At 40.3% G+C, this 17,597-nt stretch overlaps 2 protein-coding genes across 2 annotated transcripts in view; both read right to left on the reverse strand.

Annotated features, from left to right (window-relative positions):
• The window catches only part of ARHGEF38 (Rho guanine nucleotide exchange factor 38), a 146,852-nt gene that overhangs the window by 111,984 nt on the left and 17,271 nt on the right, over positions 1 to 17,597 (reverse strand). The gene's annotated exons all lie outside the window — the stretch shown is intronic.
• On the reverse strand, positions 1,854 to 2,096 carry LOC103350805 (large ribosomal subunit protein eL31-like). Its single transcript, XM_051819531.1, has one exon. It carries the CDS (start codon positions 2,094 to 2,096, stop codon positions 1,854 to 1,856), a length of 243 nt encoding a protein of 80 aa, XP_051675491.1.

Consider the following 17,597-nt stretch of genomic DNA (forward strand, 5'->3'; position numbering starts at 1 on the left):
GAGCAAAAAGGAAAAGTGAGAATGAACTCTTTCCAACAAGTGGGTAAAAGGCTACTCAGCTACTACGGCTTCCTGAAACGCCATATCCCAAGGTTAATATTTTAGGCTATGAAGTTGGTCTTCAGCCTGGAGGTAGAATGCACAAAGGCACTTCAAGACACTCGCAGGAAAATTGAATTATGAGAAAAGTTTATTTTGGTGAGGGGGGAAAAATTTAAATCCATGCAGTTTTTTCATAATATGTGTTTTCCGTGAACTTGTTAAGACCTTTCATATGAAAACAGAGTTCAGAAGTTCTGGATATTTGCTTTTAAATATGGAAAGATTTTTTAAATAAGGAAAAAAGTTATTAAAAAGTTGCCCCTGAATCCCTATAGTTAATATCCAAACTTCCGTGAAATAGAAAACAATTGCACATGATTGGTTTTTTTTCTTTTTAATTCACAATGAGAACCCGTGAAGAGTGAAACAGTGGTAGATTAAATAAATTTTAACTGTTTCCATGGTTCATTTGCAATACTCTTAGTATCTTGTTATCTCAAAATTCTTGAACTGCCAATTGGAAAGTTTTAATTAAAAAAAATCACAGTACTGAGAAGAGCTGCAATAAGTGAGAAGCCTCACACATAATCCAAGGTTTTATATGAGGTATTAAGGTAAGAAAGATAAATATCTTCAAGGTCAAGCTTCTCCTGCAGTGTAAAAATTTGGAAGCCAAAATCAGACCACAGACCATGATAGACATCAGGGAAGTGTGTTCGTGTGTGTATGTGTGAGTGTGTGTATAAATGGATTCGCTTCAAGCTTAGAGCTTCATTTTCATTTTAACCTCTGCAGTTGCAGAAGTAATTTCATTTAATGTTAATATGATTCTAGTAATTGATGTGGGAGACATTTTTAGTGTTGACACCACTTCCTGAGGTTGTAGAACTTTACAAAAAAAATGCAAGTGCAAAGGAAGAAAGGTGTTTCATGGCTGACTCCGAAAACAAAGCTAAAACAACTGGAGAACTGTTCTAGTAGAGGAATTAATATTTCAATGTAAAGAGACTGCTCTAAGAATGTGAACAGGCACTTTAAAAAGTAAAGCACATTCCTCTCTCCCTGGCCCACTAACTTCAAGAGTTCAGGCAAAGGATCACTAATCAAATATTAGTGGAGAATACTGTGAAGGTAATTCCAGCATCCAGCTGTAGCAGATTGAGCTTTGAACAACCCAGACTTGCAGGTGAGTATGTTCTGGACTATTTGTCATCCTTTATTCGAAAAGAAGGTTGTCTCTGACAAACAACATCAAAAGGAATGGTTTTGCAAAGCTTGGGCCATTTGGTACCAAAAAATAATCCCATGAGCTATATAAGAAGACAGACTGTATACACAAAAAGAGAAAGAATGATTGAGGTGTTTTGTAGATATGAACTTGATTTTTTTTTCTGAAAATGTTGTTGTGCTTGCTTATTTGTAACATTTTTATTTGAGAGTAGAAGGAACCCATCTCTCAGTGCCTTAAATCTGATTATTTTTATTCTAATTACAATCAGGTATCTTTATAAATTATTTTGGATATGAAAGAGGGAAGCAGGTCACTTCATGAGGAGAGATGCAGTGAGCAGACAGGATACACAACTGCTATGTTTTCTTAAAATCTTAAGAATTATGCCTAAGGTGTAAACGAAATTTTGATACATGCATATTTAGATTAATGATTGAGTGGGATTGGGAGGTTTAGGTCTACAGGTGTTTCTTTTTTCTTTTAAGCAGTTTTATAACTTTAATGAACAGTTAGTTCTCATGCACGTTGACTGTAGATTTTTGAAAGTGGTGACAGGTGCACAGGCAACCAAAGAATAGAGCTAGTTTGGTGACTCTTCGTCATCATTAAGCTTTCTGGACAATCTCTTGTGGATGTGGTAAGGCACGATCCTTATTCCTTTGGCCCAGGCAGCTTTGTTGAGCCTTGTATCAGTGTGCACACGTGGTGTCCCCATTTCCTTCATGGTAAACTTCCTGATCTCTTTGATTGCCCAGGGGACACACTTCCTGAAACCTACTCCACAAATGCGCTCGTGAATGTTAATGGTGTACTCTCTGGTCATCACTTTGATGGCAGAATAGCCCTTCTTGCCACCCTTCTGTGTGGGAGCTGTCCTTCAGGGCCCAGATCGAAAGGGAACTACAACAGTTCTTTATTCCTCTGAAACATGGATAGTGTACAGAAATATCGCTAGTAAAACACTGAAAAACCAAGAGATAGTGTCTAACTTTTACATAAAATTACCTTGACACTAAAGCAACTTGAAAAACTCTCTTTGATCAATGTTTGCTTTGCCAACTTCCAAACTTTTTAGTGCCTTATAAAAGGAATTTATCAATTGTTTGGGAGCCCAGCAAGGAAAGGGACTCTTTCCTGATCTTTGGCAAAGAATATCCTTAAAACACATTCTCAGATTTCTTTTAGTTCTAAATCCCAGGAATCAATTGCCATGTCAATTTAACTTACTTCACAGATGTTATAGTTGCTGTACTTTAAAATGTACCACATCAGATTTTGTCACAAACCTCTTAGATTTTCTAATACTGCTCAAAAACTTGTTCAGAACTAATCTGGAAAAACCAAGATGGTTGGAATAAAGTGTCAGTCAAGACATTCAATTGCAGAAACTTCTCCCTTCACACATAAAAGCCTTCTCCAGGAACATGGAGTTGAGTAACCTTGGGAGGTGTCTTTGTTTGCTCTTTTGACTCAAGTTTATTACAGGAACAAAGACTTGTCTTGCATCATTTTATGGTCAGGTCTGTAAACACTTTCCATGTTTACAGTTCTTAAACCAATAAGCTTTCCACTATGCATTGTGGACAGTTTTGTTTTTATAAGACCTTTCTCTGCTTTAAGAATTTTTTTCTTACTTATACTAAGCTTTTACATATCAAAATATTTGTTACACAACAATATAACCAATACGTATCACTTAAACCAGTAGTGAGGAATAACAATCTTCTATTTCCGGATAGAGCAACAGAAAAGCTAAATATTCCATGAAAAAAGAGAAATGGAGCTTTAGGAATGAATATTTCCCACTAGTTGGCATAAACTAAAAGATTCCATCAAAACCAAAATGAAACTGAAGTTAGAAAAAAATTTAGATTTTTGTATCCAAATACGCCACTGAGTCTGAAACAGTACCGTGTGTCTGACTCCCATCTATCCAGCCTCTATTTCTTTCATCCTCAACCTTTATTTTTCCAGCAGTGACGATGAATTTCTCACCCAGCTAGCCACAGATTTCTTTAATAATGTATGAGGAGATTCCTGGCCAAGGAATTGAATATAAAAGGAGGTTTCCATGATTCGAGGAATGGTTAATATGACTTAAGATCAGCTCCTCTGCCACCCTCAGCAGTGAGAACGTGGTGGACAAATTAGTTTTCCCTAGGTAATCATAGTTTTCCTCATCCATAAACCATGAATAACACCATCACAGGGCTATAATGGAAGTTGGATTAAATGATCAGCAAGATGTGGAAATTCCTTGTGATGAGCAAAATGATACTATCGCTCCCCTTCTTCGTGGAGGAACGACACTAAACCCTGCCTAGGCTTCATATCCGAGTCACGGCACCATTATGTCGCTCCCCCTCTTCGTGGAGGAGTGACACTGAGCCCTGCGTTGTTCTTTCGTCTGCTCGGCCCTTCCCGGGTTTGCTGCTGGTTCTTCCCGGGTTGGCTACCGACCCTTCCACCTCCATGGAAGGGCGGTTCCCCCTGCCACATTCCCCACTTCCGCGGGGGAGCGGCACACCGCCGGCCGGCTCTCTCGGGGGCTGCACAGGTGTTCCTTCAGATAGATGTTTCTCTTAGATGTTCCTGGTGCATGTTGTCTCTCTCCTCCTTTATAGTCCTCTTCCACCAATCCCAACTCTGCTACCCACAACGCCGAGTACGCTGCTCTCCTCCAATCAGGAGCAGGTCCTGCTGCTTATTGGTTGAACTGGAGGCAGCTGTGTAGAAGCTGTTTCCTCCTCTCCCAGCGCCATATTGTGGGAGAGCAGATGCATAGAATAAGTCTTAATTCCAGTAACTTAGTCTAGTCCGAGTTGCTCCCAGTTGCTCCCCACAGATACAAATGTTAAATATTTTTATAGGTATCTGAATGGCAGAATTCCTTTTTTTTTTTTTTTAAGATTTATTTATTTACTTTAAAGTCACAGTTACACAGATAGAGAAGAAGAGGCAGAGAGAGAGAGAGAGGTCTTCCATCCCCTTCCACTGGGGTTCACTCCCCAGTTGGCAACAATGGCCAGAGCTGCACTGATCTGGAGCCAGGAGTTTCTTCTGGGTCTTCCACGTGGGTGCAGGGGCCCAAGAACTTGGGCCATCTTTTACTGCTTTCCCAGGCCATAGCAGAGAGCTGGATCAGAAGTGGAGCAGCTGGGACTTGAAGCAGAGTCCACAATGGGATGATGGCACTGCAGGCGGTGGCTTTATCCACTACGCCACAGCGCTGACTTCAGAATTCCTTTCTATAACTGCATAATGTAACTGAAGTTCAATTGTTCAGTTGACAGTTTTTTAACTTTACGATGGTGTAAAAGTGTACCCCTATAACCGTTTTGGTTTCACTTTCAGAACAGTATTCAAAAAAGTTACATGAGATACTACTTTATTATAAAATAAGCTTCATGTTGGATGATTTTTCCTAACTGTAGACTAATGTAAAAAATCTGAGTTCTTTGAAGTTAGGCCAAGCTAATCTATAATGTTCAGTGGGTTGTGTATATTAATTGCATTTTCCATTTACCACATTTTCAAAATATGATGGATTTATTGGGACATCTATTCTCTCAAACTATAAAAGGCAAACAATTATCCCACTATTTTATAGTTACTAACTTGTCAAGAAAAAGATGAGACTCTAAAGTGTGTAGGCAGGTACATGCAGGTGGGAGAAGAAGAGGGGGATAAATGGAGGACACTGCATGGAGCCTGAGTTTGGAAGGCCGAGCAGCTTGGCAGTGTTGGGTGTATGCATGAGGACAACTTTGGTCGTTTAGGGAGATGAAAAACTGCTCAGAAGTAAAAGGATGACGGGCCAAAACTAAAGACAGTCCTCATTGGCAGCCAGGTTTTGCTTAGAATTACTTGTATCCTCTTTTTGTTTGGTTGTGGCTGCTGTTGTGGCTACTGCCATTTTGTGGTAGATTTAAGGAAAGGTGATTGCTTTATTTTTATAAGTATTTATAACAATATTATATATATATATGTATATCATGGGAGTTAAGGGCAGAGCATGTGAGTTCAAACTCCAACTCTGTCATTTATTAGATATGCTTCCCTAGGTAAGTTTAACTTTTCATGTGTCAGTTTCCTGATTTTAAATAACAGTAATGTTAGTAAAACCTGATAAAGGGGGTTTGAAGATTGAACAAGTTAATGTTTATTAAATACTTGCGACACTGTTAGCATTATAGTAGATACCATTTCAATGTTTGCCATTATTACTAGATCAATCCCTATTTATGTTTTAAGGTGATTCTCACTGTATATATTAGTTGTGTCCTAGTTTAGAATAAAACCTTCCCAACATATTTCAGCGACATAGCCAGCACACATAACTATAGCAGTTGTTTTGTTTGTTTGCTTTTAACAAAAAAGGGACTCACACAGGTATTCTGTATTCTTTTGCAACTTGCCTTTTCAACTTTAGCAGCACACTGTGGGGGTCTTTTTGTGTAAATATATACACATATAATATTCTTTGTCTTGTGGTATAATTATGTCAGACACTGCTATTGCCTGCCCCATATCTAGTCTGTCACTTGTTTTTCATGACCCAAACCTGGATAGATAAAAATACTTCTTGGAGTCTTCTAATCAAGAGCAGGTAAAGGGAGCCCACTCAAGAAAGGGATCAGGACAGGAAGTATACCAGGTAAAAATAATGCTCCAAAGGAAGAGACAGCAATAAAAATGATCTGTCTCAGCCTTGGCTCTGGGTGGTGCTAGAAAACAGCATGCCCTAATAATTCAGGAACACTGATGGGCTCTCACGTGGGATTGGGGTCTGAATTCATTGAATGTTTAACAGATAATTGTTACGGGTTTACTATGAGCCCAAAACCATTTTAGAAGCTGGAAACAAGCAATTTTTAGGACATCCAAATATAAATCTCTTTCCTTGTGGAGATTAATTTCTCAGGAAGGAAGAACATCAATAATGTGAGTGAGTTATTTAGTATACTGAAAGAAGCTAAGTGTCATGGAGAAAAATAAAGCAATGAGGGCTATTAGAAAGCAATGAAAAGATACGCAGTTGTGAGTAAGATGGCAGGGAGGGTCTGAAATTGAGCAAAGATTTGCAAGGTAAGGGAGCAAGTCATTCAGACATCTGGAATGATTTAGTCTTCAGCAGAACTAGCCAGTGGAAAAGGCTTAAATCAAAAATGTCAATGGACAATTCAAGATTCAGAAGGAGGTCAGTATGGCCAAAGCAGAACAGCCAGGAGGAAGGTAGCAGGAGAGCAAAGAGAATTGGAGGAAAGGACAATTTGAAGAGACCATGAAGCTTTTAAGTATTTTAAGCATTTAATATCTTTGTATTGTTGCAGAAAGATAGAAGCATTCATGAACTTCAGTTCTCTAAGGAAGCATGTTACAATTTCAAGGCCAATCATTAAAATAATAGAAATACCATGTAAATTTTCAAAACAGTAGAGGCAAAATGGAATGGGGGGAAAAAAGGCAATTCAAAATAAGGAGAAAACAGAAAAGAGACAAATAAAAGGCAGTATGTCCAAATATATGAGTAATCATAATAAATCATATGAGTTGACCACCAATCTGGACTTAAAAATGTATTTAAATGCTGCTTATAATAGGGATCAAAAATACATAGAAAATTGAAGACAAAAAAGACAGTGTAGCTAATGTTATATCAGAAAAACTAAGTTTTAAGGCAAATTTCAGAGTAGACGTGATACAATGATCGTGTCCAATTCATTAGGAAGATATGAATTCCAATTCTGTGTGTACTCAATAACATGGTTTCAAAAACTTGAAGCAAGGGGCCAGCACTGTGGCATAGCAGGTCATTGCCTGCAACACTGGTGTCCTTTATTGTCACCAGGTTAGAGACCTGACTGCTCCACTTTCTATCCAGCTCCCTGATAATACACCTGGAAAAGCAGCAGTGGATGGCCCAGGTGCTTGGGCCCCTACACCCCTATGGGAGACTCAGAAGAGGCTCCTGACTTTGGCCTGGCCCAGCCAGCCCCGGCCATCTGGGTAGTGAACCAGCAGATGGAAGTCTCTCTCTCTCTCTCTCTCTCTCTCTCTATTTCTCTTTCTCTCCCTCCCCCTCCCTTCCTTTCTCTCTCCCTCCTTCCATCTCTTGCTTTCTCTGTGTAACTCTGCCTTTCAAATAAATAAACAAATCTTAAGAAAAAAACCTTGAAGCAAAAAGCGAGAGGAGTTGCAAATAGAATATGACAAATCACTCATAGTAGTAATATTATTAACATAATTCTCTCCATAACTGATAGATCAATTAGAATAGAAAAGATCTGCACTTGATAATTAGAGATTGCACATTCTGTTTAAGAACACATGTAATTTTTATGAAAATGTATCAAATTACAAGTCATAAAATTTCAAAAATTAGCAAATAAGAACCAAAGCTATGATGCATTGTAGAAATAAATAACAAAAACAAAACTTAATGGCTCATTTACTCTGTAATTAAAAGAAAAACTCCTAGATAACTAATGGATTATAGGAGAGAGATTACACACACAACACACACACATGCATACACACAGAGAGAGAGAATATTAATTATAAATAAAAATTTGTGGGTGTAGCTAAAACATTGCTTACAGAAAATTTATATTCTTAAATTCACACATAAGAAAAACCAGAATGAAAATTATTTGGGTCTAACTAAAGAGGGAAAAAAAGGAAAATAATAGGCCAAGAGAAATAGAAGAAAGGAAATTAAGAACAAACCTTAGTGACATTGAGCAGATCTTATAGACTTATTCAAAGATTTCCCATAAGTAGGGATATATCCTGCAGATAGGCATTTAAGCTATATGTATCATACCTAAACATAGCATTTTGTTAGCATGAGAATAAAAAAAAAGAAAGAAATCCTCAAATGCACAAGGAAATGTTAATCAGATACAGGAAAAAAATTTACAGTACAGGACCCGGTGCTGTGGCTACTGCCTCAGTACTCACATCCCATATGGGTGCCGGTTTGGGTCCCAGCTGCTCTCCTTTCAATCCTGCTCCTTGCTAATGCACCTGGGAAAGCAGGGGAGTATGGCCTAAGTGCTTGGGCCCCTGCACCCACATGGGAGACCCAGAGGAAGCTCCTGGCTCTTGTGGCCATCTGGGGAGCAAACCAGCTGATGGAAGATCTCTCAATATCTCTGTCTCTCTCTCTGTCTCTCTCTCTCTCTAAATTTGCTTTTCAAATAAAAATAAATCTTTAAAAAAAGTGTGTGGAGGCCAAAAGAAGCCTGGAGTATAAGACTTAACGTGCAAGAGTTTTGAGGGAAACTGAAAGTGTCCGGAGTGGGAGGACACCATCAAGTTCACCAAGCACAAGGAGCATGCTCCCTACGATGAGAACTGGTTCTTGTGTGGCACCTGTACTCTGGGGTAGTGCTGGGGTTGGCTCCATGACCAAGACATAGGACATCAGTGAAATGGTGTCATGCCCAACTGCTTCAGCCAAGGCTCCAAGAGTGGCCCACCAGGTACTACAAGCCCTACAGGGGCTGAAAATGGTGGAAAAGGACCAGGAAGGACTGCAAACTGACACCACAGAGACTAAGAAATCAGGACAGGTGCCAGCAAGAAACATTAGAACAATGATGCTGGGTTAATAAATTGCCTCATTCATTTAAAAAAAAATTGAAAGGAGGAAAAAAGAGGCTAAAAAAGACCAAATAGTTTTTTTTTTTTTTTTTTTTTTTTTGGACAGGCAGAGTTAGACAGTGAGAGAGAGAGAGAGAGAGGAAGGTCTTCCTTCCGTTGGTTCACCCCTCAAATGACCACCATGGCTGGCGCACTGCGCCGATCCGAAGCCAGGAGCCAGGTGCCCCACCCCGGTCTCCCACGTGGCTGCAAGGCCCAAGCACTTGGGCCATCCTCCACTGCCTTTCTGGGCCACAACAGAGAGCTGGACTGGAAGAGGAGCAACCGGGACAGAATCCGGTACCCCAACTGGGACTAGAACCCGGGGCGCCGGCGCCACAGGTGGAGGATTAGCCAAGTGTTTTTTTTGTTTGTTTGTTTGTTTTGACAGAGTGGACAGTGAGAGAGAGAGAGAGAGAGAGAAAGGTCTTCCTTTGCCGTTGGTTCACCCTCCAATGGCTGCCCCGGCTGGCGTGCTGTGGCCGGCGCACCGTGCTGATCTGAAGCCAGGAGCCAGGTGCTTATCCTGGTCTCCTATGGGGTGCAGGGCCCAAGCACTTGGGCCATCCCCCACTGCACTCCCTGGCCACAGCAGAGAGCTGGCCTGGAAGAGGGGCAACCGGGACAGAATCCGGTGCCCTGACCAGGACTAGAAGCCGGTGTGCCGGTGCTGCAGGTGGAGGATTTAGCCTATTGAGCCGTGGGCCAGCCCCAAGTGGTTTTTAAAACAATAATCTACAACTTTGAAAAATAAAACTCGTAACAGCTTTAAAACTGAATGGAGTGAAAAAACTCAATGGAAGGGTAAACTAGTAAATTACATGACGCTGAATGGATTAGTGAGTCAAACCAAAGGGATTGCATAGAATGCCATGGAGAGTTATAAAATACGTGAGAGAGCTAGGAGACATTAGAAATTGGATAAGAAGGTGTAACAAATGTTTAATTGGAGTTCCAGAGAGTGTAATAGCGTATGCAAGGAAGAAACAGTATTTGAATTGCTAATAGCTGGGAATGTTTCAGAATTTTGGAAGACACGAATCCTCAGAGTCAGAAATTATAATGAATTTCTTTTTTTTTTTTTTTTTTTTTTTAATATGCCTGTGCCCCACGTTGGAGTCCCTAGATTGGGTCTGATTTCTGCTTTTCCTGACTCCAACTTCCCGCCAACGCACACCCCGAAAAGCTGTGACGCTGGCTCAAATCAATGGGTTTCTTTTTTTTTTTTTTTTTTTTTTATTATTATTATTTTTTTATTTGTATTTTTTAATTTTTTGACAGGCAGAGTGGACAGTGAGAGAGAGTGACAGAGAGAAAGGTCTTCCTTTGCCGTTGGTTCACCCTCCAATGGCCCCGCGGCCGGCGCACCACGCTGATCCGATGGCAGGAGCCAGGTACTTCTCCTGGTCTCCCATGGGGTGCAGGGCCCAAGCACTTGGGCCATCCTCCACTGCACTCCCTGGCCACAGCAGAGAGCTGGCCTGGAAGAGGGGCAACCGGGACAGAATCCGGTGCCCCGACCGGGACTAGAACCTGGTGTGCCGGCGCCGCAAGGCGGAGGATTAGCCTAGTGAGCCGCGGTGCCGGCCAGAAATTATAATGAATTTCAAACAAGATAAATAGAATTTAGAAAACTGTACCTAGAATTTTGAAATTTCAAGAGAATGAGAATAGAAGATAATAAGAATACTAAAGAAGAAAAGAAAAATTACCTACATAGAAATAATAAACTCATGGTTAACTTCATAACAGATTAATAAAGCCAGAAAATACTAGAATAATACCTCAGAGGGCTGAGAGAAGTAAGTCACCCTAGAATAGTTTGCTCAGTAAAATTCTCAATATAATGGTAAAGACATGTTTAGAAAAATAAGATCCAGCTTAAACGAGGTATATAGGAAACAAGAAAGTATGGCCCATTCAAAGGAAAATAAACTATCTCTGAAAAAGATCTGGTGAAAGATCTACTAGCAAAGACTTTAAAATAAGTGTCAAAAGGTACTCAAAGAATTAAGGGGGGGCAGCACTGTGGTGTATCAGGTAAAGCTACTGCCTGCAGTGCTGGCATCCCATATGGGCACCAGTTTGAGTCCTGGCTGCACCACTTCTGATCCAGCTCTCTGTTGTGGCCTGGGAAAGCAGTGGAGGATGATCCAAGTGCTTGGGCCCCTGCACCCATGTGGGAGACCTGGAAGAAGCTCCTGGCTTCAGATGGGTTCAGCTCTGGTCATTGTGGCCATTTAGGGAGAGAACCAGCAGATGGAAGACTCCCTGTTTCTCTCTCTCTCCCTCTCTCTCTGCCCCTCTGCCTCTGCCTCTCTGTAACTCTCCCTTTCAAATAAATAAATAAATCTTTTAAAACAATTAAAAGTGAGGAGGAAATTAAAACATTTCCAGATAAACAAAAGCCAATGGAGTTCATCACCACTACACTTGCCCTGAAAGAAAGGCTCAAAGAAGTTCTGTAGGGTAAAATGAAAAGGCACTAGAAAGTAACTCAAAGCCTTATGGAGAAATAGTTTATAGTACTGAAGCAATTTCTTTTCTCATCTGTTCTTGTATATATCCCATAATTGTATGGAATATAATACATAATTTCATAATATGTGTGTATTCCATAATTGTTTTCTTTTTAGTTACTAAGATGATTACATTTAAAACACTAAAGTTATAATACTCCATTTATATAGATTACCAACAAAAACATACAAAAAACATACATATAAGATGCCAGCACAGCAGGCAGCCACCTAACCTGCTACACCACAGTGCCAGCCAGGCTATTCAGCATTTAAAAGGAAGGGAATTCTGACATTTGTTACAACATGTATGAACCTTGGGTACGTGATGCTAAGTGGAATAAGCCATGCACAGAAAGGAAAATACATATGAATCCACTTGCATTAGTTTTTTTTTTTTTTTTTTTTTTTTTTTTTTTTTTTTTTTTGACAGGCAGAGTGGACAGTGAGAGAGAGAGACAGAGAGAAAGGTCTTCCTTTTTGCCATTGGTTCACCCTCCAATGGCCGCCACGGCTGGGCGGCCGGCGCACCGTGCTGATCAGATGGCAGGAGCCAGGTACTTCTGGTCTTCCATGGGGTGCAGGGCCCAAGCACTTGGGCCATCCTCCACTGCACTCCCGGGCCACAGCAGAGAGCTGGCCTGGAAGAGGGGCAACCAGGACAGAATCTGGCGCCCCGACCGGGACTAGAACCCAATGTGCCGGCGCCGCAAGGTGGAGGATTAGCCTAGTGAGCCGCGGCGCCGGCTGCATTAGGTGTTTAGAACAGTAAAAATCATTGAGACAGGAGATGGAAAGGACAGTGGGACTGAGAGGAGGGGGAAATGGAGACTTATTGTTGAATGGGTAGAGAACTTTTACAAGATGTAAAGAGCTCTGGGGCTAGATGGTGCTGATGATTGTACAACCTAATGGACGTATGTAATACCACTGAACTGGACACTTAAAAACGATTAAGACTGAATTTTTGTATAAGTGTTTTACCGCAATTTTTAAAAATTGGAAAAAAATGAAACAAAACCAGACAGTGAAGCAGATGTAATTAGAGCAGACACATAGAAGACCTTCCGTGTATAGTATTAGAGTAATTGAGAAGAAAGTTTCAATGTCAAATGCAATCATATTTTTTAAAATTCAAAATATTTTTGACCTGGGTTTAGAGTACAAGACAATTTAAACAAATAGACCTCCTTTTCTTAAAAAAAAAAAAAAAAAAGCCTTATGGGGGTTTTAAAAGTCATAGAGAAATGAAGACTTATAAAAATGAGGAGAAGAGGTATGAATAGTGTAAACAGCATCATGGAATACATCTTTGTTCTAAATATCATACAGGTGATGGAATGACCTTCACAGTTAATTATACCCTGTGTCTCACAGGCCATTCCACTATACATCATGTGCAGCACACATGACGAATGTACTTGAGCTTGGCTTTTTTCTATCATGTACCACGTGTATGCTGCATCAAATTTCCTGGCAAAAGTGTTATTTCAAGGTAATGTATATAATAAAAATGTTCTGTTGGTGTCATAACAATATTATTTCTCCTCTGACAGTATTGTTAGAGTGATGTCTACACTGATTAATACTCACCTGCCATTTCAAATAGGAACATATGTTGTGGATAAGAATAGTCACACACACTCTCTCACTCTCACAAAATGCACAGCCTGAAGTGACTTCTTGGTGAAATTCAATATCAAATGTTAAAAATATTGCTAAACAAGCATGAACTGATCTTAAGACTGATTTTTGACTCAATAATTTTTTGAATTTAAATGAGAGACAGAGAGAGAAGAGAGAATTAGAAAGAGAGACAGAGCTCCTGTTTGCTGGTTCATTCCTTAAACACCTGCCACAGCCTGGGTTGGACTGGGGCCAGGGCCAGAGCTGAGAGCACAGGTCTTCCACGTGGGTGTCAGGAACCCAGTTACTTGAGCCATCACTGCTGCTTCCCAGTATCTGCGTTGACAGGAAACTGGAGCCAGGAATCAAATCCAGGTAGTCTGATGTGTGATCAAGCTTCTTAATTGCCAAGCTAAATGCTCACTTCCAACTCAGTACTTTTAATAACAATTTTTCCTCTTATAAAACGGCATTATTTTCCCACCTATTTTCTCATTGTGGTAAAATACACACACATAAATTCAACCCTGAGCCACTCTGGCTCCTAAACCTGCATTTTAATCACTGCTTACTGCTAAGAGGGTGTGAGAATTGAGAAAAGCATGAAAATTACGTTATTCATTGTCTAACCCACGGAAACTCCTCCAACAACATCAATCATTGTTTATATGACTAAGATTTACTTTGCTGTTGTTCTGTATCTGGTTCTGAATGGCTGCACCTGCTTTTTACCTTATTTTTTTTTCCTTGCAAATGTTTAAAGGGCAGGTAGGGAGATGGAGCACCCATTATAAAATTCCTCTTTGCCTGGAAAAAGACAGAATAGGAAAAGTCTATAGCAACGACAGTTCAATACCAGCCCTAATGGGTGCTGTTATCCTTCAGGCTGGCTTTTTTTTTTTTAAGGTTTATTTATTTATTTGAAAGAGCTACAGAGAGACAAGGAGAGACACAGAGACAGAGAGAGATATCGTCTATCCATTGGTTCACTCCCTAAATGGCTGCAATAGCCCAGGCTGGGACAGGCCAAAGCCAGGAGCCAGGAATTTCTTCTGGGTCTCCCACGTGGATTCAGGGTCCCAAGCACTTGGGCCATCTTCCATTGCATTCTCAAGTGCATTAGCAGAGAGCTGGATCAGAAATTGAGCAGCTGTGTCTTAAACTGCTGCCCATATGGGATGCTAGCATCACAGGAGGCGGCTTTACCTCCTATGACATGATGCTGGCCACAGGGCTGACTTTAGATAAGCTGGGGGAGGGCAAGGATATAGCCTTTATGTGTTGTTGGCATAGGATAATAATGCCTGAATTTTAGAAATCTGATTATCTCACATTTACCCTAAAGTTAACCAATGCAATTACATTTCTGAGAATTTAATAAAAATGTTGTGTTCCTCAAGAAAGTTTAAAAAGCTAGGTAATGATAGGGCTAGTGTCATGGTGCAGCAGATTAAGCTGCTACCTGTGACACTGGCATCTGCTGTGGGCACCAGTTCATATCCTAGCTCCTCCACTTGTGATCCAGCTCCCTGCTACTGGCCTGGGAAAAAGCAGAGGATGGCCTAACTGCTTAGGCCCCTGCCACCCACATAGGAGAGCCAGGTGACTGGCAACAGCAATCTGGCAAGCAAACCAGCAATTGCAAAATCTTGTACACTCTCTATTGTAACTCTAACTTTCAAACAAATAAATCTTAAAAAAAAAAAAAAAACAACTAGATGATGACTAAACTATTTATGTTCTGCTAAAGTACATAGTTAATTAATACTTTGAAAATTCAAGGTCCTTATTTATTTAGAGTCCCTAGCTAATATTATTTTTCAGTGTCCACTAATAAAAAATGATGTTTTTTGATTTTATAGTTATTTTGAAGCTTTACTTATCTGTTATTTTTATTTATTTATTTACTTGAAAAGCAAAGAGACACAGAGCTCTCCCATCCACTTGTTTACTCCCCAATACCACAACAGCTGGGGCTGGGCCAAGATGAAAGTCTCCTACACCCCTGGCAGGGACCCAAGTACTTGGATCATCAGCACTGCCTTGCAGGGTGTGCACTAACAGGAGACTGGACAGGAAGTGGAGGCAGGACTCAGTCCTGTGTGCTACAATATAATAAGCAGATAACCCAAGCAGCTTCCTAACTACTGTGCCAAACACCCACTCACACTTACGTCTTACTAAAGAAGAAACTAATAATCTCATTTACGAACATTAAGGTTTTGCTTAACACCTGCTTGCCTCTACCCACATACCCTCAACACCAGATTAGGAGCTACATATACACCACTTGACACTTGTGTGCAAAGACACTTTGAAAGTTTATCTGGAAAACACAAAGTTAATACAACACAAGAACCTGACATTTAACTAATTTATAGTTTCATCATAACCATAGACATGGTTATAATTAAATAACAATCAAAAAATACCAGAATTTGAAGGTAAGTTAACAATTTTACAAATTCCATAGTTTTTGGAATTAAGGAAATCTTTTATCTAATATCAGTTTTTAAAATTATATACTGAGGGCCAGCGCTGTGGTGTAGTGGATAAAGCTACTGCCTGCAGTGCCGGCATCCCATATGGGGTGCTGGTTCAAGTCCTGGATGCTTCACTTCTGATCCAGCTCCCTGATATGGCCTGGAAAAGCAGCAAAAGGTGGCTCAAGTCCTTGGGCTTATGCACCTGTGTGGGAGACCAGGAAGAAGCTCCTGGCTCCTGGCTTCTGATCAGCTCAGCTCCAGCCATTGCGGCCATTTGGAGAGTGAACGAGTGGATGGAAGACCTCTTTCTCTCTCTCTGCTTCTGTTTCTGCCTCTCTGTAACTCTGCCTTTCAAATAAATGAATAAATCTTTTTAAAAAAATTATGTACTAGGTTTTGAGCTGGTACCATGCTTTGTGTTGTGTACACTGAGGTGAATAAAGCAATAATCCCTACCATCATGAAATGGATAGTCTAGCAGCAGGCTTTTGACTCAGGGATTAATATGCCATGTTGGGGCCTTTCCACCCACAGCAGAGACGAGAACTGAGTTCCCAGCTCCTGGCTTCAGTACAGCCCTGACGATTGCAGCCATTTGAGGAGTGAACCAGCGGATGGGATGTCTGTCTGCATATCTCTCTCTCTCTCTCAAATGAAATATATTTTTAGATTTTAAATGTAGCATCTGCAAGTACTTTACTTTAAAAGCAAAGACAGGTTATCATCATAAGATAAATCTATTTTCCATTTCCTCCCTAAAACATTTCAACTGATGTCCATTATAATTACATTAATTTAATGAAACTTATGTAAACTGATAAAATATGAGCATTAAAGAGTATGTGTGTTTACTTGAAAACTAATGACTTAAAATGATTTGATAAAGTTGCCAAAATACTGCTATTATCTTAAGAGTTGATTGAAACAAAAAGATTGATGAGAAAATTATGCTAGAAAGATTCTGCAAACCAGTCACCTTCCCATTTAGAATATCAGTCAATATTTAAAAACTGGTATACAAATATCATTAGAATCAACAGTGACCAATGTTTAACATTGCACAGACTAGATACAGGTCAGAGGGTAGTGATACATAGCTGAAATCTGAGAGAAACAGCATGAAGTGAAGAGAGACAGTGTGATGAGAAAAAGCAACTGTACATCCAAAGGCTTGGTAGAAGAAAAGATGTGAAAACATCTTCGTGTGATTGAAGTATAGATGTTACAAAATGTGGAAGAGAGTTTAGCGATAACTATCAAGAGACATCTTGAAGGTTTAGTTTTAAAGATCAGAGACTTTTAAGAGCAATTAGATATTAATGAGGAATTTTTCACCAAGTGACATGATCAGATTCTCTTAGGAAGATGACTTTGGCCCCTGTAGGACCAGATCTGGGAGTGGAAGGTAGAGATCAAAGCTGGAAGCCAAGCGATGTGTAACCTGGGCAGTCTAGACTCTAGGGGAGAGAGGGAGGTAGTTAAGCTCAACTCAGTTGCCAAGATGATCAAGAGAACTGAATAGATCAAGACAAGACTAGGAGATCAACTTAGCATGAACTGGTGAGCACTCATTGGGAGCACTCATAAGGAGAAAGGCCAAAAGCCAAAGCTGACCCTCAGATTTCCGACTTGGTGAACTGAATACTGATGCTGCTTACTGAAGTAAGGAATAACGAGAGGAGAATGAGGGGAGGAGAAGAAGTGATAACATCTACGCAGTTCTACCTCATTAAATAGAAAAGGAAGCTAATTTCCAGGAGAGGGTAATCTTTTTAAAAATACTTTATTTATTTGAGAGGTAGAGTTACAGAGAGAGAGGGAGAGGGAGAGAGGGAGAGGGAGAGAGGGAGAGAGGGAGAGAGGGAGAGAGGGAGAGAGGGAGAGAGGGAGAGAGAGAGAGAGAAAGAGAGAGAGAGAGAGAAAGAAAGAAAGAAAGAAAGAAAGAAAGGAAGGAAGGAAGGAAGGAAGGAAGGAAGGAAGGAAGGAAGGAAGGAAGGAAAGAAGGAAAGAAAGAAGAGAAAGAAAGAAAGAAAGAAGAGTAATAAG

Source organism: Oryctolagus cuniculus, chromosome 8 (genome assembly GCF_964237555.1).
Source record: "Oryctolagus cuniculus chromosome 8, mOryCun1.1, whole genome shotgun sequence".
Lineage (NCBI taxonomy): Eukaryota > Metazoa > Chordata > Mammalia > Lagomorpha > Leporidae > Oryctolagus > Oryctolagus cuniculus.

What these genes read in the sequence shown, in the direction of transcription:
- LOC103350805 (XM_051819531.1), bottom strand. Translation starts at nt 2,096, where the DNA reads ATGACCAGAGAGTACACCATTAACATTCACGAGCGCATTTGTGGAGTA.